The sequence below is a fragment of the Balaenoptera musculus genome, chromosome 8 (assembly GCF_009873245.2).
Source record: "Balaenoptera musculus isolate JJ_BM4_2016_0621 chromosome 8, mBalMus1.pri.v3, whole genome shotgun sequence".
In the NCBI taxonomy this organism is placed as follows: Eukaryota; Metazoa; Chordata; class Mammalia; order Artiodactyla; family Balaenopteridae; genus Balaenoptera; species Balaenoptera musculus.
The window spans coordinates 38,242,621-38,269,469 of NC_045792.1; the positions used below are offsets into that span (position 1 = coordinate 38,242,621).

Sequence of the window (26,849 nt, forward strand, 5' to 3'; positions counted from 1 at the left end):
TTGATCCCTGGTCAGGGAACGAAGATCCCACATGCCACGTGGCAAAGCCAACAAAAAGAAAAACAAAAGCAAATACTCAACTCAAGGCTTGTTTTAGTTGTCTATTAAGAATTCAATAAGAAATGAGGGCCTCTGTGATATTCATAATCAGCATTTTAGGGTTTATTAGGGGAAAGACCCTTAGCATGGTATTTAAATTTTTGACATTAATTTTCCTTGTAAATTGTTTCACTCTTCTCTTTTCATTTCTCTAGAGGAAGTTTTCATATAGAATGAAAAATTTGATTATATATTTATATAGTTTTAAATAAAATCATTATAGAAGAATTTTTAAGATTAAAAATTACAGTGAGATGGGGAGATTATCACATGATACAGGTGACGGGTACTTGTAGATCCTCAGGGTCTAGCTTGAGTGGTGACAGCTCTAAGGAGGAGAGGTAGGCAAGCTGGATCCTTGGGTCCTTATATAAGGAAGGAGAGCACAGGAAGCCTCCCTGGGGTATACAGGTGTCCCTGGGGCCTCACAGTAGACTGTCGTGGGATCCCCTGACATCACCGACTCTATGTCTAGGGAGAGGGAGATGTAATAGCCAACGGTAACTAGGATACTGTATTCCCATCGTTAGAAAAAAAGATTTCTAAAGGATGAAGTTAATTTCAGGAGAGAGATGATCAATTTGTACTAAACAAGTTGATTTTCAGGGGCTCAGTGGCCAGTCAAGAAGGAAAAGCAAATCAGAAATGCAGGAGAAAGTCAGTGCTATTAGAGAAAGCTATGGCAATAAATAATATCTTTAAAGAGAGAGAGTGTGATACTAAAGAAAGCCATGAACAGAAAAAGGAAATTGAAAGGGAGAAATAAAAAGAGTTAAAAGAGAGATGAGAATTGAGCTTTGAAATAAGACTGCATTTGTATAGTGGAAAAAGAAGTGGAACCAAGGGGAAAGAAAAGAACCGGAGAAGACTATCAGTACCCTAGAGGTCAGAGACATTTTAGGAGGAAGGAGGTGTTCCATCAATCAATGATGTAGAGAGATAAAGTGTAACCCATGGAGGCGCACTTGGGAGACAATGTGATGATTGACAGAGATCAATTTCAGTGGAGAAGTGGGGTCAGAATCAGAAGACGAGAGAGATGAGGAAATGTTTTTGTAAAGATAGATAATTTTTGTTTATGTTTTGACATGTTCGGTATTGAAAGGAAGGTAAGAGAAAGGATGTAGCTTAAATCAGGAAACAGACTGATGACTGATGATTTAAGTCTTTACAGAGGTGATAGTGATCATTTAATTAACCGTAGTTTTGGAATGCATGGGAGGTGTCAATTTAAGGAGCTTAAATGGCAAGATTAGCTCTGGAGAGGGGGAGTAACTTCTCTTCCCCTGAGATAGGAGAGTAGGGAGAAAGATGGGGTGTAACCAAGAGGAGAGAGACTGCAGTGTGCGCCAAATGATTTTAGTTACTTATTTTTTAATAAAAATTTTTGGAGTGTGCACCATATAGAGTACCAAGATCCCTTGGAAAATTTGATGATGAACAAGACCTAGACAATGCTCTCAAAGCAGTTGTATATGGAAGATAAGACAAGCACAAAAATAACTCTAGAGATTGAGAACACAAGCTATGAAGTTAAATATAAATTTTTCTACACCTCAGTTTCTTCCTCCATACAATGGGAATACTGAGAGTACCAGCTATGTTTCAAGCATCCCATTCTCTTTCTAGCTTACATTTCCTAGGGTTCTAATACAAGTATTTCACCTAATGGAGACATTCAGCCCATGAATCAAGCACTGTTTCATTCTCCATCATTGCCCTCATGTTCTCATTTCCTTTTTTACCCAGGATAAATTTACTGGTCCATCATTGTAATCACTCTCTTATCCCTCCATCCAATCCATCAAGACACTTGTTCCTCTCTCCTTGAGATACACATGGCTGGAAAACCCTAACCCTGATGAAACCTTACTATTTGATTTCTTCCCATCTTTTGGGTCCCCTTGTCGATGGAGGAAAATTCCACAGAGTCATACAATATGAGTTCAGGAAACACATCAAGACCAAGGCACACATTGGGTCTGCATTTCTTCAGGGTCTATATGGAGAAGCATCCCATGTTGAGGAGGGTTTTGTTTTAGTGGAGGCCCCTTCCCCAGTGCTCTTCCTTCATATAGGGCTTTGATGACAACAACTTTATTAGGAAAGGGACCTTCAGACTGCTTGGGGAATTAAGCGCCCTAGATATCATGCCAGCCATTTACAGGAGCTGTCCAGGAAAGCCAGCAGCCCTGTACGTTAGAAGGCACCTGGGGACCTTGGGCCCTTTTGGATGCTATAGCCCTCCAGTCATGGAAGGAGTCTAGGCTAGCCTATTGTTCAGGCATCTTAGGATGAACATCTAGGGTCATGTTTGAACAATGCTTCTCCTTCATAACAATCTATCCCCAAGACCCTTGAGTGCTCATCAGGTGTTTCTGGAATAGGAAGAGAGAGATTATTTGACTTCCACCCAATCTTTAGAGGCTAAGTGAACTGCATTTGTCACACTCCCTCAAGGATGAACTAGATTGTCAACCACTTCCCCTCCCCACCATTTATTACCAACAAATTCTATAGAAACCTCGAGATTGTTTCTTTGATCCTTTGACATTAAAGTTGGAAAAAGAGAAGAGTGTTTTAATCCTCCATTACCTAACTTCTGCATGTTCCATGGTGCATGAGGCTCCAGGGCAGAGGTACACAGAGCTACTACCGCTCACTCAAAGGGCCCCTGCCACCAGTATTCGGGTCTGCAGCAAACATTCCCTTGATGCACTCTTACAAAAGCTACCAGCAGGGGTCACAGAGAGCAAGCCCTTCCTTGGCTCTTTTTTTGTCCCTGATCCCAGATCCAAAGGAGAAATGTTTTATGTTGAAGCCCAATTGTGCTGACCTCTTTGGGGAGAGGGGTGGTAGAGGATTGGGCCCCAGCCCCAGCTTCCTCTTGTCTTGAATGGACCCCAGATAAGATATAGGGACCTCTGGCACCTCTTGCAGACCATAGGAGATGTGGGGAGTTTCTATTACTTGGAACAATGGCAGGCAAGCTGATCTTTCGAAGTCTTATTGGGGAGACTACAGGGTGAGGAAGATGAAATGCCTTTGTTCTCTAAAGGCATTTGAGCTCTTCCTCACCGATTTCTTTAGCATGGTTTTCTTCTCCTCTCCCTGGTTCTTGTGCTGACCCAATACTAGTGGTGTTTAATGCCCTGACAACTGTGCTAGCTCCTCCCATTCTGGCAGCTTTCCCAGGGAAATATCTCTGGACCTAAAAGGACCCTGAAATTTGTATAATATTTAGATCTCATTTATTTTCTTGTAAGAAATCTTAAAGGAAAAATTTCAGGTAAAATACCTGTGTTTTGTGGGCTGATAACTTTAAAATGGAGGCCTTTTAGTAGACAGTTGGAAGAGCCAGTTGGATTCCATTGTGATGCAATCAGCAATGTTGGAGTTACCATGGCGCTGATGTGAGTATATCTGGATGAGATACATGGGTACTGACCATCAGTTCAAGTTTCATTTGGAAATGTTTTGTTGAGAGAGTACCTGTTTTCCTGGAAGGAAAATCGTCTCTACTTTTATCCAAAGCAAGACAATCAGAGGAGAGTTCCCTGAAAAGGTGATGTTTGGGCTGAGGCTTGAGAGTTGCCTGGGTGCAAAGACCCTCAGACAAGAGTATACCGGCCTTTTCTGAGACACAGCCAGGAATGTGTTTGGAATGAGAGAGCAAGGAGCAGGGTAGAAAGGGGTGAGGTCAAGAGGTGATGGTGGGCCAGATCACTTAGGGACTTTTCGGACATTCGGAGGATTCTAAGTGGGGTGGAATAGGGGCGCCTGAAGTTTGAGGACAGGGGAAAGTGAGAGAGAATATTTGAATGGTGGAAATTAGGGGAGCTTAAGAGGATTAGGAAACAGTAATAAGGGAGCACTTGAAATTGGGTTAATGAGATAGTTTGCTTTGGTTATTTTTTTGTTTTCTTATTTGTACACATATATTTTCTGTTCTAAATCATAACTATTACATTTGCTCTACACAGTTCAAGTTGAAAGTGGAGTGTACATGGTGAGATTTATTTTTCACATTGTTTTCAATATGTTTTTTTCTTTTCACACACACACACTGTATTTTATTTTTATAAGGGATAAATAAACTGACACCAAGCATTGTAAATGGATGACCACAACAAAAGCAACGATTGCAATTACCCAACACAAAACTCACTCATACTATGTCATAATATTGACATTCAGTCCAGTAATCCTCCACTGTAACAACTCCTTTACTTTGCAGTGGAAATTGATTTGTATATTTTTTGCCTCTGAGTCCTTGTGGGATTTCTTTTTTTTTTAATTCAGACAGAAAGTCACAAAAATTAAATCATCCTCATAAGTTGACTCAGTCCCACCTAATTAATTTTTTTTCTTCTTCTATGAATTCATCAGTTTTCCATTAGTGTTCTGAACATGCTTATTCATTCAGTTCAGCAGTATAGTCAGTTACCAGAAACCTGTACTTGTCAGAGTCTTTTCCATGAATTTCTTGAAGATGAAACCCTTTTATAGGAACATTTTTGCAAAAGCATCAGAGTACACCCAGAACTTTCTGTAAATGACAAAAGACTTGAAAATGACCACGGTTAAAGATTGGATGAAAGTTCATAATAATGCAATTGACAAGGAAATTTTGTTATTTCTGAGATATACATTTTAAAGTAATAACTAGAATTAGGACTTATAACATTAGACCAGAAGATATAAGATTTCTGGAAATTTCATGTAATGTCTGAAACCTTTATATTAACATATTTCCATACAAATAACCCAAAGAAAGTTTAGTATTAGTTGTTTTTTGTTTGTTTGTTTGTTTGTTTATACTGCAGGTTCTTATTAGTCATCAATTTTATACACATCAGTGCATACATGTCAATCCCAATCGCCCAATTCAGCACACCACCACCCACACCCCACTGCGGTTTTCCCCCCTTGGTGTCCATTCGCTTGTTCTCTACATCTCTGTCTCAACTTCTGCCCTGCAAACCGGTTCATCTGTACCATTTCTCTAGATTCCACATACATGCGTTAATATACGATATTTGGTTTTCTCTTTCTGACTTACTTCACTCTGTATGACAGTCTCTAGATCCATCCACGTCTCAACAAATGACCCAATTTCGTTCCTTTTTATGGCTGAGTAATATTCTATTGTATATATGTACCACCACTTCTTTATCCATTTGTCTGTCGATGGGCATTGAGGTTGCTTCCGTGACCTGGCTATTGTAAATAGTGCTGCAATGAACATTGGGGTGCATGTATTTTTTCAATTATGGTTTTCTCTGTGTATATGCCCAGTAGTGGGATTGCTGGATCATATGGTAATTCTATTTTTAGCTTCTTAAGGAAACTCTATACTCTTCTCCATAGTGGCTCTATCTATTTACATTCCCACCAACAGTGCAAGAGGGTTCCCTTTTCTCCACACCCTCTCCAGCATTTGTTGTTTGTAGATTTTCTAATGATGCCTATTCTAACTGGTGTGAGGTGATACCTCATTGTAGTTTTGATTTGAATTTCCCTAATAATTAGTGATATTGAGCAGCTTTTCATGCTGATGCATCTCTTTTTCCTAACTTTAATGAGAATGTTACTTTTGTTTCACTGTTAAGAATGATCCTTGCTAGTTTGTACCTTGAAATTCTTTATCTTACAAAACAAAGTTTCTCTTGATGCTTTGCAAGCAAGAATTTTAAAATCATGAATGGATTTTCCATTTCATCAAATGCTTTTTTGGTACCCATAAGATGATGATATTTTTCATTTACTTTGTTAATATTCTGAATTATATCATTAAATTTTCCAACGTTCAATCATACTTGCATTCTATTTGGTCATGATGTATTATTCTTTTACTATCTTGCTGCATTTCATTGGATAACATTCCATTTTATGCTTTCCTCTATGCTTATAAACAAAAATGGCCTGTAGCTTTATTTTTTATTGTCCTTTTTTCGTTTGGCTATCAGAGAGCAGAATAGCCTCATCTGAGTAGCTTTCCAACTTTTTCTATACTCTGAAGCAATTTGCACAATAAGAGTTAACTGTTTCTTGAAACTTTTCTAGATTCACATGCAAAATGATGTGTCTCCTGGACTTTCAGGGGTCATACTTTGAACCAGCTTCTTATACTGGGGTGTTATTCAAGCTTTCTGGTGTTTCTTGCATCCATTTTGGATATGTTTCCTCTCCAGAAATGTATTCTTTTCTCTTATCTTTTGAAAATGTTGCTGTCAAGTTTCTCCTAAGATTCTCTTTCGAGATTTTAAAAATTCTTTTGTGCACTATTTCATTCCTAGTGGTTTATTTTCCCCTTCTTTCTTATGCTCAGTTATGCCCATGGTGTATTGCTATCATTAATTTCTTCCAAGAATATTTTTGGTCATCAGTGTTCTGTCTTGTATGTGTTTTCTTTCGTTCATTTTGTCTTTATTCTTTGTTATTTTTTTACTCCTACCCCTTCTTTCTCTTCTTCTATTTTATAGTTTCTTCAATTGAATGTTTAGTTCATATATTTTCAATCACCCTTCTTTTTCCTTTTGGTACAATGAAAGATATCATTCTGTTTTAATGCTTTTCACCCTAAACTATCATTTTAAATTTATTTAAATAATTTAAATAAATTTTAAAAAAATTATTTCATAGAAATTTGTGAAAATCATCATAACTTGAAGAATTATGACAATGAGTCATTCTGATGGCTGTGTAACCAGTACCTGGGTTCAGAACAGAATATTCACATTATTCTAGAGACTTCCTCGCAGCCCCACTCACAACCTCTCTCTTTCAAAAAGGTAACCACTACTCTGACTTCTAACAGAGATTACGTTGGTACCAAAAAATATCATCATCTTATAGGTACCTTTTTATCTTTATCTAAATGGAAGCATAGAATAGGTATTCTTTTGAGTCCGGATAATTTTGCTCAGTATTATGTTTATAGAATTATTCTTTTATTTTCATGTAGTTTTTCTTGATCTCATTCCTGTATTGTATTCCATTGTATGAATATACTACAATGTACTTATCCATTCTAATGTTGACTGGCATTTGAGTTGTTTCCAGTGTTTGACTACTGAAATCATGTTGTTCTGAACATTCTTGGACTTGACTTTCATTGCACAGACATACACATATCCTAGGCATGAATCATAGCACATGGGTAAGTTCAATTTTAGTGGATACTGTCCAAATAGGTTTTCAAAGTGAATGTAATGATTTCCGTTCTCCTTACTAGAGTACAAGAATTTCCATTGTTCACAACAACACCATTTCTTGTATTGTCAAACTTATGAAATTTTAGCCTTTATTTGAATATGCAATTAAAGTCCATGGTGGTGTTTTCTTTGTAGTTAGTTCCCTTGTAACTATTTCCAACCATCAGTTTTCAGCCTGTCTCTATTCTTTTTCTTTTTAGGTTTTGCTTTCAATTCTGCCCTGAAGACCCTGCATTTGGGATACCCAGCCAGGGCTGGGTGATTCACTAGATCTCAAGAGGACAGAGCCAAGTGTCAACCAAGGACATCACAGACTTGCAGGCTCAGCCGGCGTCAGTCCTGAGCAAGGCTTCTGCCCAGCGTGGAGTCCCCTGGAGAATCAGCAAGCCTAAGAAATATTATCAACTCATTGCATTAAAGTCTACTGCAGGCTCCTGCTGATATACTCCAACCCATTTTTGAAAAAGTAGTGTTTTCCAGCATCCTCACCTGCCCAGAACATACATCAGAACTTGGCAGTTTCCTGCTTATTAATGAAAGCTATGAAGTCTAAGTCCAACTGGGCCCAGAACCCAAGTTGTAGAATAATGGTATTTCATCCAACCAAAGAAGAGTTTAATGATTTCGATAAATACATTGCTTATATGGAATCCCAAGGTGCACACCGAGCAGGCGTGGCGAAGATCATTCCACCCAAGGACTGGAAAGCCAGACAGACCTATGATGATATCAATGACATCTTAATAGCCGCTCCCCTCCAGCAGGTGACTTCTGGGCAGGCAGGTGTGTTTACTCAATACCACAAAAAAAAGAAAGCCATGACCGTGGGAGAGTACCACCACTTAGCAAATAGTGAAAAATACCGGACTCCAGCACACTTTGATTTTAAGGACCTGGAGCGAAAATATTGGAAAACACGCCTCTATGATTCACCAGTATATGGTGCGGACGTGAGTGGCTCCTTATTCGATCAAAACACGGAGCAGTGGAACCTTGGACACCTGGGAACCATTCAGGACCTGCTGGAGCAGGAGTGCGGAGTGGTCATCGAAGGCGTCAACACCCCCTACCTGTACTTCGGCATGTGGAAGACCGCCTTCGCCTGGCACACGGAGGACATGGACCTTTACAGCATCAACTACCTGCACTTCGGGGAGCCCAAGACGTGGTACGCGGTGCCCCCGGAGCACGGCCGGCGCCTGGAACGCCTGGCCAGGGAGCTGTTCCCGGGCAGCGCGCGGGGCTGTGAGGCCTTCCTGCGGCACAAGGTGGCTCTCATCTCGCCCACGGTCCTCAAGGACAACGGCATCCCCTTCGATCGGGTCACTCAGGAGGCTGGAGAGTTCATCGTGACCTTTCCCTACGGCTACCACTCTGGCTTCAACCACGGCTTCAACTGCGCGGAAGCCATCAATTTCGCCTGCCCGCGCTGGATCGATTACGGCAAAGTGGCCTCGCAGTGCAGCTGCGGGGAGGCCCGGGTCGCCTTCTCCATGGACGCCTTCGTGCGCATCCTGCAACCGGAGCGCTACGAGCTGTGGAAACGCGGGCAGGACCGGACCGTGGTGGACCACACGCAGCCCACGGCGCCGGACAGCCAGGTCCTGAACGCCTGGAGGGAGGTCCGCGCGTCCCGGGGAGCCGCTCTCGCCACGAGGCACCCCCTGCCCCGCCGCGCTCTGCGCCCCCGTGTGCCTGTAGCCGCGGGCGGTGGGACCCGCCACCGAGTCCCTGTGCGTGCTGTGTCCCGGCGCCCCTCGCCGGCCCGGGTTTCTTGCTCTGCCGCCCAGTTCGGGGCTGCGGCCACCAGCACCTCCGGGGAGCCCGGCCCGACCCAGCCGCCGACCCCAGGTCCATCGGCCCCGGATCGCCACCCAGCTGGAAGATGTGGCCCTCGCCGTCGTCCTTGGGAACAGGGCGCTCAGGAGCCAGCTGCTCCCCCCAGGGCTAAGAGGAGGCTTTCGTTACACACAGCTCTGGACCCAGAGGCTCAGCCCCTGCCTGTGGATGCACCCTCGCCGGACAGCGCCGCCCCGCTCAGCCCTGGGCTCCAGCATCCCGCCACGGCTTCTGGCTGTGGTTGTGGCCCCGTCCCCTAAGCCCAGGGGATGCCTTTCTACCCCACTGCTCCTGCGTGGGGATCCTTTGAGACTGGTCATATTTACATTTCAGAGCTTTGGGTATTTGCAGGTCACTAGTCTTGCGTGAGAGTGCCTCCTGTGCTGCCGCTGGACGTGCTGGGTCCATGGTGTTTACCAAATTCTCCAAAGTTTGTTCTTCCTTCCAGACCCTGGAATCTTTGGACACTGCTAACTCCTGTGTCACAAACTGAGGTTTCATGCACTGGACACTCTAGTGGCTCTGGGAACTAGATCCTGCTGAGGTCACCAGAGCCCAATCTACCTCACACTCCCATCCTGTGGGCCATCTCTGGATGCTGCTGAACTTGTAAAGAACCCTGGGCTTTGATTACCCTCCAGTCTCTCTCCTTTTCCTCTTCCCCCTTCCCTTCCCGCTTTTCTTGCCAAACTAGGCCTTTTTGACTAATTAGGTCAGTAGAGACTCAGATAATAACTGATCAACTTTCTGAGTCTTTGATGTACTGATAATGTGTACTCTGCCAGTATGGTAACTAGAATGTTAAAATCTGACTTTATTAAATATATTAAAGGTAACCAGAATGTTAAACTCTGACTTTATTTTTTGTGTTGTTCAGTCAGTCAACTGAGAGGTGGTCGTTTTTTCTGCACTTTTCTTAATAATTATATCAAAACGTTTCAAGCAAAACTTATTTTTAGGAGCTTGTTGCCTTGTGTGATGTTGGTGAGTGAGTTTGGGGTTGATTGTTAGGTTCCAGCTGGCTGGCTGGGTTGGGGGGTTTGGTTTGCAGTCCCATCTGAAGGATGACTTGGTGAGAATCACCTGGCACTTGGCTGATCCAAGTTGCTAGGAGAGATGAGCAAACATAGGACAATAAGTGCCAGCCTGTGAAAATCTTCTCTCCAAGGCTCCACTGCCTTCTCAATGCTGTATGTATATTTCACATGGTTAAGTCATTGACACATCCCAATAAACCAATCCACAAATAAAGGAACAAGACAATTTCAAGTGGGCATATGTTCTGTGAAGAGATTAAAGGGGATGGGATGATAGTGCAGAATGGGCAGTGTGGTTCCGGTGGGCAGGGGATACTTCATAGAGCAGCAGACCTTTCTGAGTCCCAAATGACAAGAAGGAAGGTCCAGAGCTGATTTCCACTTGGATGAAACAGCAAGTGTAACAGCCCTAACATAGAGCTTGGTGTTATTGTGTGGATAGAGAGGAAGCTCTTTTGTGTCTGGGGCACTGAGAAGGGAGAGGCAGGGTCCAGGGTATGTAGGACCTTGTAGCTCATGTTAAATATTTGAGTTTTTTTCAACTTGAAATGAGAAGGCATTGGAAGTTTAAAACAGCACTTGACATGATACACTTTACATATTTAACTAATCACCTTAATTGTTCTGTGGACCCCTTGGGGGCAGGAGAAGCAGTTAGAACATCTAAGTAATGCAGGTGAGAATTGAAGGTTACTGACTTAGGCCATAGTGTTGAAGATGCACAGAAGTGGCCAAACTCAGAATCAATTTTGGAAATTGAACATGATAGTTTGGGCTGCAGAAGGGAACATTTCAGAGCATCAAACCACGTCTCTCTTCCCTCCAGCTCTCCCCTACAGAATTTCAGTAAGAATCTGGAATTTGAAGCACCATGTAAGACTACAGGCAGGACTAATGAAAAAGTAAGGCTTCTTTGAAGTTCTGATTGAGGAGTAGCAAAAGCCCACGTGTCATCCCTATCACCATGCAGCTAGGCAACTGTGTGGTAGTATATTCTGTGGAAAACTGAAGCTGAGAGACTGAACTCAGGATCCTCAGTGGAGGATGGCAGTGAGATGCTTGGCTGGAAAGATGATTAAGCCCTGTATTGAGATGGTGGAACCGCATGATGGAAGCAGACTGGAACTACTGGGAAGGCAGCAGCCCTGGAGAGCAACTGGACCATAGTAGATCTCATATGAGCAAGGAGTAAACTTTCATGTGATAAGTAACTGAGATCTTGAGGGCTTTTGGTCCTTTCATTTAGGTCAGTTGTGGATATGGCAGTGCAGAGAAATAAGGGAACTCTGAAAAGTCTCTGTGAAGACAGTAGCCTGGCTCATATTGCTATTTTAAAGTTTAGAAACTGAAATTTTCCTTGTTATATTTCAGGGATATCACCATCTCTTCCCGGCAGATACACGCTCCAAATAGCCTAGGCTAACAAAATTGGGGGTTTTGAAGGCCAAGAAACAAAAATAAATTTCAGAAAATATTTCTTCCACTACACTCCTTATGTTTTCACTCACTTTTATACTTGAAACAAAATTTCCTTTGCCCAATAAAGAGAAGCAATGTTAGAAATACAGTTTAGTTTTACCAGTATACTGGTTCCTAAATTAGTCTTCTGGACCTAAGTAGGCATTTCTCAAAAGAAGATATACAAATGGCCAACAGGCCCATGAAAAGATGCTCAACATCGCTAATTATTAAAGAAATGGAAATCAAAACCACAGGGGGGTATCACCTCACACCTGTCAGAATGGCCATCATCAAAAAGTGTACAAATAATAAATGCTGGAGAGGGTGTGGATGAAAGGGAACCCTCTTACACTTTCGGTGGGAATGCAAATTGGTTCAGTCACTATGGAAAACTGTATGGAGGTTGCTTATAAAAACTAAAAATAGAGCTACCATATGATCCAACAATCCCATTCCTAGGCGTATATCCAGAAAAGACAAAAACTCTAATTCGAAAAGATACATGCACCCCAGTGTTCATAGCAGCCCTTTTTACAATAGCCAAGACATGGAAACACACCAAGTGCCCATCAACAGATGATTAGTTTAAGAAGAAGTGGTATATACATATCGTGGAATATTACTCAGCTACAAAAGTATGAAATATTGTCACTTGCAGCAGCATAGAAGGACCTAGAGAATATCATACTAAGTGAAGTAAGTAAGACAGAAAAAGACAAATAGATCACTTACATGTGTAATCTAAAAAACAATACAGGTGAATCTATATACAAAACAGAAACAGACTCACAGACATAGAAAACAAACTTGTGGTTAGCTAAGGGGAAAGGGAGCAGGGGAAGGATAAATTAGAGGTATGGTATTAACAGATACACACTACTGTACAGAAAACAGATAAGCAACAAGGATTTGCACAGAAAAACAAAACAAACAAAAACCAAACAAAAAAAACCCCTAGGTTTTGCTATATAGCACAGAGAACTGTATTCAATATCTTGAAATAACCTATTATGAAAAATAATCTGAAAACATATGTATATAACAATCACTATTCTGTACACCTGCGACTAACACAATATTGCAAATCAACTATACTTCCATTAAAAAAAAAATTAGTCTTCTTGAAAGGATCAGGAGCTGGGGGTGGTGATGAAGGGGGTTCATCAAGCAATTCTATTGAAAATTCTATTTTATTTCAAGTCAACCGGCACACTCATTTAGATACTCACAGTCTGGACCACTCTTCTCAGGAAAAGATGCCCAGATCCAGCTCTTCTTCCATGGTCAGTAAGTTGTTGCTATACTTAATCTTGGAAAAGCAAGGGACATTGACAATGACAATTACATAAAGGCAAGGATAGAGCCACCTTTGTTCTCACTGCCACGATCTCTCTTAGGCCTCTCTCCACTCCTGAGAAATAACAATCACGAATCCAGTGTATATTCATAAAGTTTGTAGACAAAGGCTACGAAATCGAAAGTAGTATGTCATGTGGTTTAAACAACATACCCCCACCATCACCTTTTAAAAAAGTCAATATTCCAGTTAGAAGATCTAAAGACTCTCTTATCTATAGTTCTTAGTCAGTTCAACAAAGTCCACTAGATCTGTGTAATTTATTTTATTTTATTCGTTCTGCTGCTGATGGACAATAGGGTCATTTGCAAGTCTTTGTTATTTCAAACAATGCTTTACAGAACAGCTTTGTATATAGGATTACTGGGTTGTATTTATGTTCACTTTTAACTTTTTAGGAAAAGCCAGCTTGCCCTCCAATTTCCACCTCTATTGGCAGTGTGGGAGAGTTCTGGTTTCTCCCTATCTTGACCCACTTTTTTATATTCTCAGACCTAATCGAAATGGGCAGAGAATAGCTTCTCAGATTGCTAGTGATCCTGCACATCTTCTTGTATTTATTGGCCATTTGGATTTCCTCTTTTCTGAATTACCTATTCTAAAGCTCTGCCTACTTTTTTTGGTTTGACTATTTTTTGTTGTTGTTATGTGGAAGTTATGTGATATTCAGGATACTAATTCATTGTCTATTTCATGTATGATGACAAACTTCTCCTAGACTGTAATTTCTTTTAATTTTTTAAGTCATTGTATGAGTCAGGGTTCTTCAGAGTAATAGAACCGGTAGGACATATGTTTATAGCTCTTAATAGAGGAACTCATTCATTTGGTTATGGAGGCTGAGGAATCCCACGATCTGTCAGGTGGGCCGTCTGCAAGATGGAGAACGGGGAATATGGTTGAGTCTGGGTTCGAAAGCCTGGGAACCAGGAGTGCCCATGTCAGATGTCCCAAAGCAAGGGAAGACGGATGCGTCTGCTCAAGCAGAGAGAGTAAATTCACCCTTACTCTGCTCTTTTGTTGAATCTGGGCTCTCAGTGGTTTGGGTGATCCCACCTGCAGTGGTGAAGGCGCTCTTTACTCAGTCTACTGATGCAAGTGCTAATCTCTTCCCGGAAGAGCCATGCAGAACACACAGAAGTGATGCTTTACCAGCTATCTGGGCATCTCTTAGCCCAGTCTACATGTGAAATTAACCATCACAGTCATTAGTTTGGAATCATTTAAATATATCAGACGTTCCCATCATGGTGCTTTTGGTTCTCTAAGCCATTGTTCCACCCTGAGTTCATAAAGACATTCTTCAATATTTTGTTTTAAAATTCTGTGTTGTATCTGTCTGTAATGCACCTCAAATTTATTTATGTAAGTGGTATGAGGTCAAGCTCCAATCCCACCCCCCCCCAAAATAGTGCCAATGCCACTACCACATATTGAATAGCCCATCCTTCCCCATTGGTTTGGTATGCTACCTCCATCATAGGCAGACTCCCACATATCCATGTGTCTGTGTCTGGCCTCTCTATTCTGTATGCAGATACATTTGTCCATTGCAGCTCAAATACCACAGTTCGGTAGAGGAGAAATCACCCCTCTTTGTTCTTCTTTTAAGGAATCATCTTGGAGATTCTTGTTTGAATACTTCCCTACTTACTAGATCTGTCACCTTGAGCAAGTTTCTTAATATCTCCTTGATGCGGTTTCCTCATATGAGAAATAGGGTTCATAGGATTTCCCTTATAGGGTCATTATGAAGATAAGGCATAAATAAATTATTCTATGCAGAGTGCATTGAACAGTGTCTGGCATTAGATAGTCACCATATATTAGCTATTTTTAATAATATTTGTTCTGTTAGAGGTACAGAGAAACTTCTGTGGATCAAGAACAATGAAAAAGAGAGTGAAAAGACAAATCAAAGAGTGAGAACAGATACCACGTTACTCATACCCAGTCAAGAAGTAATAAGCAGAACATATAACTACTACCAAGACAGACAACCCAGCAGAAAAATGGACACAATACTTGATGAGGCACTTCCTGAAGGAGCACCTCCAATCAGACAATAATCATCAGAAAATTGGTTCACTCCTATTAGGAACCAAGTAAATGCAAATCATTATGAGGTACCCCTGTTCCCTCACCTGATCGGCTAAAACTAAAAAGGGAGAAAATCACCAAAAGTCTGCAAAAGTGAAGGGCGATGAGCACCCTTGCATGCAGCTAGTGCATAAACTGGTAAAATGTGTTGAAAAAATTTGGCAAGTTGAAGTTTACATATTCTATGGCCAGTATACTCGTCAGAGAATTTTCAGAGCAACGCTGTTTGTAAGAGGCCAAAACTGGAAACAACCCAAAGCCACATCAACGGTAGAAAGTTTATATGGTTGAATACTTTACAGCCCTGAAACAGAAAAGTCCAGCTGCATGCAACGGTGTAAATGATGAAAAAATACACCAGAAATACACTAAAGTACATAAATACAGTTGTGTTTATTCAAGGTTATATGAAGTTTTCAAAAATGGACAGAGTTTTAATTTTAGAATGTTTACCAAAATTACTATGTGAATAGTTAGGATAAGGTCAGTCTAGGAGGCAGAATGGGCTGTAATCTGGGAAAAAGAGCACAAGTCAGGCAGCCAGGTGCCTGGCAATGTTGCATTTCTTGACCTGGGTAGTGGCTCCAATTCTTTTCACTCTATAGTTATTTGTTGAAGTGTACATATATGCTTTACAGATTTCTGTGAACACTTTATATTTCATAATTTAAAATATTTTTAAAAGTGCTCTAAAAAATTAAGTCACATAGTGGTTCATAGAATCATTTGGTTTATAGTGTGTTGTATTGTAGACTGTTTCCAAAACTCAGATTATGCTTCTAATTTTTTTCATTCTAATATTGCTTATTGATGCCTTCTCCTGTTTGTTTATTATTTACAATATTATATTTAGTAATACCTAAGTTTTTGGACAGTTTTAGACTTACAAAACATTGAGCACGTGGATCAGGGAGTATTGACCCGACCCCACTCACATGTCCCCCTATTAGTAACATCTTACTTCCCATGGTATATTGATTACAATTAATGAACCAATGTCAATATGTTATTGTCTACTAAAGCCTATCATTGGTTCAGATTTCCTTACCTTTTACCCAACGTCCTTTTTCTGTTCCAAGATCTCATCTAAAATATCAAATTACATTTAGTTTTCATGTCTCCTTAGGTTTCTCCTGGCTTTAACAGATTCTCAGACTTTCCTCATTTTTGACCAAAAGTTTGTATAGAAACCTGACAGTTTGGGGAAATACTGGTCCGGTATATTGTAGGATGCCCCTCTAGTGGAATTTGATGCTTTTCTTATGATTATCTTAGGTTTCTGTATTTTTTTGGAGGAAGATTACAGAGGGAATTTTATCACATTTTAATCACATCATACCAAGGACATATACTATCAAAGTAATTTATGACTTTCTTTTTTTTGGCCTCATCTCACAGTTTGTGGGATCTTAGTTCCCTGGCCAGGGATCGAACCTGGGCCCTAGGCAGTGAAAGCTCAGAGTCCTAACCACTGGACTGCTGGGGAATTCCCAGTTTATGACTCTTGATGTTGACCTGGTTAAAATGGTGTTTGGCAGGGTCCTCCTCTATAAAATCACTGCCCCTCCCTGACTCCCATCCCCACTTGCCACTCTGCACCTGCTTTTCACGCTCAGAGAGCACTCCCTTCCTTTAGCAGGGAGGACTATATAATTTATTAACCAGTTCTGTCTTTATTTTATTTTTTACGTAACAGACTTCTATTTTATTAATCATTTATATTTTTGTATATGGTTGTTTCCCTTTTGTTTTTTGAATTGTTCTATCATTTTTATCTTTATTTTCTGTCAAATAACTCTGACATATTTTGGTTTAGTTCTTACTAACTACTTGCATACAACAAAAAATCAATATATTTTTAGCTCTTATATGGAAATTGTTGTAGATGTTACGTGGATATTCATTTTTAAATAAATATGGTTGTGTTCAGGTTTTTGATTATTGACTTTCAATTTTATTTCATGATTGAAATAAAAGATTGATCAAGATGGTACTCAATATGTTGATTCTATGGAATTTTTATTGAGATTTATTATGTGGTCTTACAGTGGTAAATTATTGTAAATGTTTTATATGCGTTGAAAAACATTTTGCTATGTGGTCGCTGAAGGTAATATAATCAAAGTTGTTAAATTTATTGTTTAAACTTTTGTAACATTAAATTTTCTTCCGTCCTCATCTATCAGTTTCTGAGAGAACGGTGTTTGAAAAAAAAATCTCCCACCATGATTGCAAATATGTCAGTTTTACCTTATAATTCTCAGTCTTTGTGTTCTATGTCTCAGTGCTGTGTGTCTAGGTGCGTAAAGTGCATCACTGTAATCTTTCCCATGAGTTTTTCTTTTTGATAACTATAGGCTGTCCTTCTTTTACCTTATAAATACATTCGATATTAATTGCTGCTAGACCAGGTTTCTTTTGTTTAATATTTGCTTGGTTTGACTTTCCCACTTCTTTTATTTTCAACCTCTTAGCTCGCTGTAAGATTGGTTTAAAAAATCAAAAGGGCGCAGACAAAGTGGGCTGACCAAGCAGAGCAATTACCGATGATTGGTGCTGATCAAATTATACCTTTGCCAGGTAGAAAGCCAGAGCCATCAGGACATGGGTCTGCATTTGGAGGCCAGCTGCCCATAGAACACTGTCTCTCTCTCTGGGTCCTTGAATATCTCCAACTGGAATCAGGATTTTGTTGGTAGAAGGTAGGTCACTTTATTTCTGTAATTTGTGCTTATGAGCAAAAGAGTTATTTTCCTACCAGAAGTTTTTAAAAATGACACTATTTATGCATATATATATAGAGAGAGCGAGAGAGAGGGAACTATACATTGGGATATCCTTTCCTTGAGTTTTTATTTTTAAACTATTTTCCAACTTAAGTTAAATTTTTCTTAATATTTTCTTGGTAAAAATCACAAAGATTTTCAGGAAAAAGCACCTCATTTAGTGAACTGCGATCTAATGGGAACAAGAGGGTTTCTAGAACTGGGTAAGGAGTGTGTCAATTGGAAGGGACTTGAAAAATATGTGGGATCAAATAAGAGATTTTGATTGGATATGAGGGTATTAGAATTGGGGTGGTACCGATTGAATTGAAATTGCTCTGGGACATATATAGCCAGACTTTGAGCACAGCCTGTTTCATTCAGAGGCTGAATCCTTCAAGGAAACCATTTTCTGGGTCCTAGTGTATCATCATTTGGAATTAAGATTTTAGACTAGCAGAAGACAAGCACATTTTTGGCCTTTTTTTTTTTCCTTTAAAGCATAAAGATGAAAAGGATGACATTTTATATCAGAAAGCAACTTTTTTTCCCTGGTAAAGTTCTCATTTATTTATGCATTTAAAGTACAAGCATTGCATGCATATCATTTTTATATTTCTTCATTGGGGCCATGTATTTCTGTTATTAAAGGGATTAAAACCTTTTTACTCTTTCACTTTATAATTGCTTGTTAACTGGTGTATGGGATCTATAGATTTTGTATGATAATCAGTGTCTAGAAACTTGGTTGAACCCTATAATTCTTTTTTTTTTTAAACATCTTTATTGGAATATAATTGCTTTACAATCGTGTGTTCATTTCTGCTTTATAACAAAGTGAATCAGTTATACATATACACATGTCCCCATATCTATTCCCTCTTGCATCTCCCTCCCTCCCACCCTTCCTATCCCACCCCTCTAGGTGGTCACAAAGCAACGAACTGATCTCCCTGTGCTATGCGGCTGCTTCCCACTAGCTATCTATTTTACTTTTGGTAGCATATATATGTCCATGCCACTCTCTCACTTTGTCCCAGCTTACCCTTCCCCCTCCCCGTATCCTCAAGTCCATTCTCAGTACGTCTGCATCTTTATTCCCATCTTGCCCCTAGGTTCTTCATGTCCTTTTTTTTTTTTTTTAGATTCCATATATATGTGTTAGCATACGGTATTTGTTTTTCTCTTTCTGACTTACTTCACTCTGTATGACAGTCTCTAGGTCCATCCACCTCACTACAAATCACTCAATTTCATTCCTTTTTATGGCTGAGTAATATTCCATTGTATATATGTGCCACATCTTTATCCATTCATCTGTTGATGAACACTTCAGTTGCTTCCCTGTCCTGGCTTTTGTAAATAGAGCTGCAATGAACATTTTGGTACATGACTCTTTTTGAATTATGGTTTTCCCATTAGTGGGATTGCTGGGTCATATGGGAGTTCTATTTTTAGTTTTTTAAGGAACCTCCATACTGTTCTCCATAGTGGCTGTATCAATTTACATTTCCACCAACAGTACAAGAGGGTTTCCTTTTCTCCACACCCTCTCCAGCATTTATTGTTTGTAGATATTTTGATGATGGCCATTCTGACCGGTGTGAGATGATATCTTATTGTAGTTTTGATTTGCATTTCTCTAATGATTAACAATGTTGAGCATTCTTTCATGTGTCTGTTGGCAATCTGTATATCTTCTTTGGAGAAATGTCTGTTTAGGTCTTCTGCCCATTTTTGGATTGGGTTGTTTGTTTTTTTAATGTTGAGCTTCATGAGCTGCTTGTAAATTTTGGAGATTAATCCTTTGTCAGTTGCTTCATTTGCAACTATTTTCTCGCATTCTGAGTGAACCCTATATTTCTAATAATTTGCCTATCAATGCAAATTAATGATTAGATTTTAATTAGAACGTTTCAAGTATTTACACATTAACGGTAATGCTTGTTAAGGATGTGTACATTTGTGTTCTGTACTTTTTTCCTGCTTTTGTTTACATAGGCACTCTTTCTATAATGGTAGATTGTTATCTGTGTCCCCTATTTTATTATAACATGATTTGCTTGTACTTTTCTCTCTTTTCTCTTATGCTTATGTTTTTACACTTTTAATGGTCTACAAGTTGCATTTTGGTTTCTACAGACCAAGAAAACTGCAGACCAATATTACTGATGAACTTAGCTGCAAAAATCCTCAACAAAATACTAGCAAACAGAATCTAGCAGCACATTAAAAGGATCATACACCATGATCAAGTGGGGCTTATCCCAGGAATGCAAGGATTCTTCAATATACGCAAATCAATCAATGTGATAAACCATATTAACAAACTGAAGGAGAAAAACCATATGATCATCTCAATAGATGCAGAAAAAGCCTTTGACAAAATTCAACTCTCATTTATGATAAAAACCCACCAGAAAGTAGGCATAGAGGGAACTTACCTCAACATAATAAAGGCCATATATGACAAACCCACAGCCAACATCGTTCTCGATGGTGAAAAACTGAAACCATTTCCACTAAGATCAGGAACAAGACAAGGTTGCCCACTCTCACCACTATTACTCAACATAGTTTTGGAAGTTTTAGCCACAGCAATCAGAGAAGAAAAAGAAATAAAAGGAATCCAAATTGGAAAAGAAGTAAAACTGTCACTGTTTGCAGATGACATGATATTATACACAGAGAATCCCAAAGATGCTACCAGAAAACTACTAGAGCTAATCAATGAATTTGATAAAGTAGCAGGACATAAAATTAATGCACAGAAATCCCTTGCATTCCTATACACTAATGATGAAAAATCTGAAAGAGAAATTAAGGAAACTCCCATTTACCATTGCAACAAAAAGAATAAAATACCAAGGAATAAACCTACCTAAGGAGGTAAAAGACCTGTACTCAGAAAACTATAAGACACTGATGAAAGAAATTAAAGATGATACAAACAGATGGAGAGATATACCATGTTCTTGGATTGGAAGAATCAGCATTGTGAAAATGACTAAATTACCCAAAGCAATCTACAGATTCAATGCAATCCTTATCAAACTACCACTGGCATTTTTCACAGAACTAGAACAAAAAATTTCATAATTTGTATGGAAACACAAAAGAGCCCGAAGAGCCAAAGCAATCTTGAGAAAGAAAAACAGAGCTGGAGGAATCAGGCTCCCGAACTTCAGACTATACTACAAAGCTACAGTAATCAAGACAGTATGGTACTGGCACAAAAACAGAAACATAGATCAATGGAACAGGATAGAAAGCCCAGAGATAAACCCACACACGTATGGTCACCTTATCTTTGATAAAGGAGGCAAGAACATACACTGGAGAAAAGACAGCCTTTTCAATAAGTGGTGCTGGGAAAACTGGACAGCTACATGTAAAAGAATGAAATTAGAACACTCCCTAACACCATACACAAAAATAAACTCAAAATGGATTAAAGACCTAAATGTAAGGCCAGACACTATAAAACTCTTAGAGGAAAACATAGGCAGAACACTCTATGACATACATCACAGCAAGATCCTTTTTAACCCACCTTCTAGAGAAATGGAAATAAAAACAAAAATAAACAAATGGGACCTAGTGAAACTTAAAAACTTTTGCACAGCAAAGGAAACCATAAATAAGACGAAAAGACAACCCTCAGAATGAGAGAAAATAGTTGCAAATGAAGCAACTGACAAAGGATTAATCTCCAAAATATACAGGCCGCTCATGCAGCTCAATATCAAAAAAAAAAAAACCCAATCCAAAAATGTGCAGAAGATCTAAATAGACATTTCTCCATAGAAGATATACAGATTGCCAACAAACACATGAAAGGATGCTCAACATCACTAATCATTAGAGAAATGCAAATCAAAACTACAATGAGGTATCACCTCACAACCGTCAGAATGGCCATCATCAAAATATCTACAAACAATAAATGTTGGAGAGGGTGTGGAGAAAAGGGAACCCTTTGCACTCTTGGTGGGATAAATTGATACAGCCACTATGGAGAATAGTATGTAGCTTCCTTAAAAAACTAGAAATAGAACTACCGTACGACCCAGCAATCCCACTACTGGGCATATACCCTGAGAAAACCGTAATTCAAAATGAGTCATGTACCACAATGTTTATTGCAGCTCTATTTACAATAGCCAGGACATGGAAGCAACCTAAGTGTCCATCGACAGATGAATGGATAAAGAAGATGTGGCACATATCTACAATGGAATATTACTCAGCCATAAAAAGAAATGAAATTAAGTTATTTGTAGTGAGGTGGATGGACCTAGAGACTGTCATACAGAGTGAAGTCAGTCAGAAAGAGAAAAACAAATACCGTATGCTAACACATATATATGAAAAAAAAAGGGGGGGGTTCTGAAGAACCTAGGGTCAGGACAGGAATAAAGACACAGACATAGAGAACGGACTTGAGGATATGGGGAGGGGGAAGGGTAAGCTAGGATGAAGTGAGAGAGTGACATGGACATATATACACTACCAAATGTAAAATAGATAGTTAGTGGGAAGCAGCCACATAGCACAGGGAGATCAGCTCGGTGCTTTGTGTCCACCGAGAGGCGTGGGATAGAGAGGGTGGGAGGGAGATGAAGAGGGAGGAGATATGGGGATATATGTTTATGTATAGCTGATTTACTTGGTTATACAGCAGAAACTAACACGCCGTTGTAAAGCAATTATACTCCAATAAAGATGTTAAAAAAAAAATGGATGTGTTCACTCTGCAGAATTAATTGATTTATGCACTTTTGTAGAGGTTTGCTATACCTCTACAAAATTATACAAAAATTAAGCATATTTTAGTTAGGAAAAAATTAGTCTGAAAATATTTTTACTCAGAAAAACCCAATGTGGTTTAGTTTGATCAAATAATAAAGAATCATGCAATTATTGTTTTTCTTTTATCTCCAAGACCAAAAACCTTGGAGATAATTTAATTGTTAATTGTGGTAACTCTATTAACTTAGGTGGTATATTTCCTTCTTTCTCCTAAATGGCTTTTGGTTTTCTATTTCCAATTAGTGCATGCATGCCACTAATTATACACCATCTCAAATCTTCTTGGGAGTAAATATTGATAAAAAGTAAGTATAAAATGTACTGTTTTATCCATGAATTGTGGTTACCACTTTTTTATTTTTTTATTCCAAAAAGCTAAAAATGAACAACAAAAACATAGTGGCTTATCCTTTTTCATTTTAGTTAAATGAAAAAGACCAAAATATCTTCTAGATGGAGGCAAAACCCAAGACTAAATTTTTCTGGTAATAAGTTAAAAATTATTTTTAATGTAAAAACATGAAGTCTTTATCAAAGAAATAAAACTTAATATATTGCCAAAGTTTATATATTACTTTGTGTTACTTAATGGTATATCAGTAAAAATCTGAGTGGATAAATTTTACATTGTGTATTTAAGTCTAGAGACATCAAACACGTCTCCAGAAGTCATCTCAGTCTTTCTTCTGCTTAGTAATAAGGCAATTAAATAAACAATGGGATATTTAATGTTATTGTTTATTCTTCAGAGAAGTAGATGCTATAAACACTTTGGTATGCTATTCTAGATTCTAACAGTCCTCATCTAAATTATTTTAAAAGCCAACAGAATCCTTCTTATTCTAAGTAAACCATCTTCTCAAATTTGTTGAATGCTGTCAAATAGACTAAATATTTTAGGGCAAATATTTTGTTTCCTACTGTATCATTTAATGGAGAAACTTCTCCTTGCAATTACAAAGGGCTTTTTGCTTGGAATTTTAAAAATTCCAGTGAATTGGCGAAATGTATATTTTTTGGATAACTCATAAGACTTTGCAGGTCCCCAGGAAGATATACCCCTAGAATTTGGGGAGGAGGTCCTCATATTCCTCATTGCTAGTGAAAATAACAAAAGGATGAAATTAGTCATCTCTGGCTGACTACTTTTAAAAATCAACCTTAAGTATAACTTATGCATAAAAACTGCATTCCAGGGACTTCCCTGGTGGTGCAGTGGTTAAGAATCCGCCTGCCACTGCAGGGGACATGGGTTCAAGCCCTGGTCCGGGAAGATCCCACATGCCGCAGAGCAACTAAGCCAGTGCGCCACAACTACTGAGCCTGCACTCCAGAGCCTGTGAGCCACAACTACTGAGCCTGTGTGCCACAACTACTGAAGCCCGCGCCCCTAGAGCCAGTGCTCTGCAGCAAGAGAAGCCACCGCAGTGAGAAGCCCACGCACCGCAACAAAGAGTAGTCCCTGCTTGCAGCAATGAAGACCCAATGCAGCCCCCCCAAAAATTAATTTAAAAAACCTGCATTCCATTTAAAGTATAGAATTCAACGACTTTGGACAGCTTTATATACCTGCAAAACCACCACCACAATCAAGATACAGAACATTTCCACCACTTTCAAGAGACTCTTCCTGACCCTTTGCAATCAAACTTCTGTCTCTCACCAGGCAACCACTGCTCTGAGGTATATAAATTAGTTAATTTTTTGCCCAAATGGCTATTCAGTTTTTCCAGCACTAATTCTTTAAGAGAACTTCCCATTGCATTCCTCAGAATCTTTGTCAAAAATCAAGTGACTAGTGTATATCTGGATCTATTTCTAGACTCTGTTCTATTGTTCTATATTTCTATCCACCAATACCATACTGTCTTGATACTGCTCTTTCATAACTTTTTTTTTTTTTTGGCCGTGCTGCACGGCATGAGGGATCTTAGTTCCCCAACCAGGGATCAAACGGGTGCCCCCTGCAGTGGAAGCTCAGAGTCTTAACCACTGGACTGCCAGGGAAGTCCCTGCTTTTCATAATTTTGAAATTAGGTTGTATAAATCCCCCAACTTTTTTTTTAATTGTTTTGGCTGTTTGCTCGTTTCCGCAGCACATATACCTGCCACCTATCAAGCTTTGGCTCTTATGATTTTCAACTAATGGAATTTTTGCCTATTTATGTTTTCATGCCACAAAATGCAACTTCCTCCTAATAACAGTGATTTCTGTGTCCTCAAAGACTGCAATAAATAAACTACATAAAAATAATATTAAAGAAAATGGAATTTTTGTTGTTATGATTATTTGATAGCCTAACTGGTGTTACCTAGATATTAACATTCATAGGTGAAAATCTATAACATTTGAACAAAGCTTTCTGGAAACAGTTCAAAGAAAATAAACTAAATGTGCACCAAGCAATGTCTTCTTTAATCAACTTTACAAATAGATATCGGATCAAAGGTGGTGGAATCACAAAGACAGGTTTGAAAGTTATCTCCCACTCTCACTGACTGCATGACAATTAACCTCCATAAGCCCACTTTCCTGTTTATACAATGACATCTTATATCATAGGGTTACTGTGAAGCTCACATGAGATAATGTACGTGAGCATCTACAGCACAGCTGGCACTCAATAAACAGGTGTTAGCTATTATCACAGTGGTTCAGGGTAGCACATTTTGGATATATAAAAACTTTCATAAAGAAGATCAGATGAGACTATTCCATTTGTGCATTACATAAAAAATGACTGGGGAAGGCTGATAAACAGATACAGAATTTTTTTTTTTTTTTTTTTACATTATGACTTTGATATATTTTACCTTGGGATTCATTCTTAAAGTGAAAGTCATCTCTGTTGGTTCGCGATCTCACGAGTTTCCTGGGCGAAATCTAAGATTGGCCCCCACGCATGGAGGATGAGGGGAGACCAAAGAAAGAGGCAGACGGCTCCAGCTCAACAGGTGGCAGGTTTAATAAGCAAGGGAACTTATATAGGAAGCTTGTCTACGGAGGTTGCAAGACGAATAGATCTCCATACCTGCCTGCCAGAATCTTAAAATTTTACGTAGAGGCCTTAACTGGGTTCAGTCATGTATTCAGTCCAGATGGTCTCAACAACACATTGCTCTCTCAAGGTCACGTCCTTGAAAGGGCTCCCATGGTGGGAACAGTAGGAAGAACATACATTCCAAGGACAAGAGAGGGGGTGAAGAGCTTTCATTGCCCGGGTCCACATCCTCTCAATGACCTCCTCCAACAATTGCCAAAATAAATTATACTGCCTGATTTTTATATTTAATAACAAACTAAAAGAGTTCTAGATTGGTAATGATATTAAGAGATTGTCTTCTATTTCCACAGTTATTGACACTTGGAAGCTGCCAGCTCCCTCCCCATTTCCCTCTTCTCTACAGAGGAGGTTGGCTTCTCTTAACACAATTTCTTTTAGATGGGAAAAGATTGTGCATCAAGTTCATTGCATTTTACCCAAGAATGCAATAAAAATTTTACATTTATAATGGTGCAACCTATTAAAAATCAGGCTTTGTTTATGATCTCCCTTAATACCCAGAAGTTAGAATTTCTCTAAATTCTCTAGAATTTCTCATCTCAGTTAAGGGATAAATTTCCTAGAGGCCAAATCTGGGAACAGGAGTGAGTTTTTCTGACACATGAAACTCAGTATGAAAGAGTTCTCTTTTTCTAATTGTATGTTTTAGCCCAATTTTTGAAAGTGTTTGAAAGATCTCATTAACAAAATACTAAACATTTCAAATAGAATCAACGATTATCTAATTTTTGAATGTACGCTGATGAATATTTGGAATGCCTAAACAAAATCTAAGGAAAACACACAATATGAATAAAATTTACCTGCATGCTAATAAAACAGCTCTGTGACTAGCCAAATTCTGAAATCTCCTGCCTTAGAGACTTCTGATGACATACAGCAGGAAACACTTGGCAATGTCTGGAGACATTTTCGATGGTCACAACTGGGAAGGGGTGAGGGGGAGAGGGAGGGGGAGGTGCTGCTGTCATCTAGTGAGTAGAGCCAAGAATGCTGCGAAACACCGGATAATACACAGGATGCCCCCCAAAACACAGAATTATCTGGCCCCAATGTCAATAGAGTGAGGAACCGTGACACACAATTACTTTTCTAGA

General features: G+C 39.2%; 1 protein-coding gene across 1 annotated transcript; it reads left to right on the plus strand.

Moving 5' to 3' along the window:
* Window positions 1-7,849: 7,849 nt before the first annotated feature.
* Window positions 7,850-9,415, plus strand: LOC118899491 (lysine-specific demethylase 4D-like). The gene has a single exon (XM_036861280.1). It carries the CDS (start codon window positions 7,850-7,852, stop codon window positions 9,413-9,415), a length of 1,566 nt encoding a protein of 521 aa, XP_036717175.1.
* The last annotated feature ends 17,434 nt before the right edge of the window (window positions 9,416-26,849 follow it).

What these genes read in the sequence shown, in the direction of transcription:
- LOC118899491 (XM_036861280.1), top strand. Translation starts at nt 7,850, where the DNA reads ATGAAAGCTATGAAGTCTAAGTCCAACTGGGCCCAGAACCCAAGTTGT.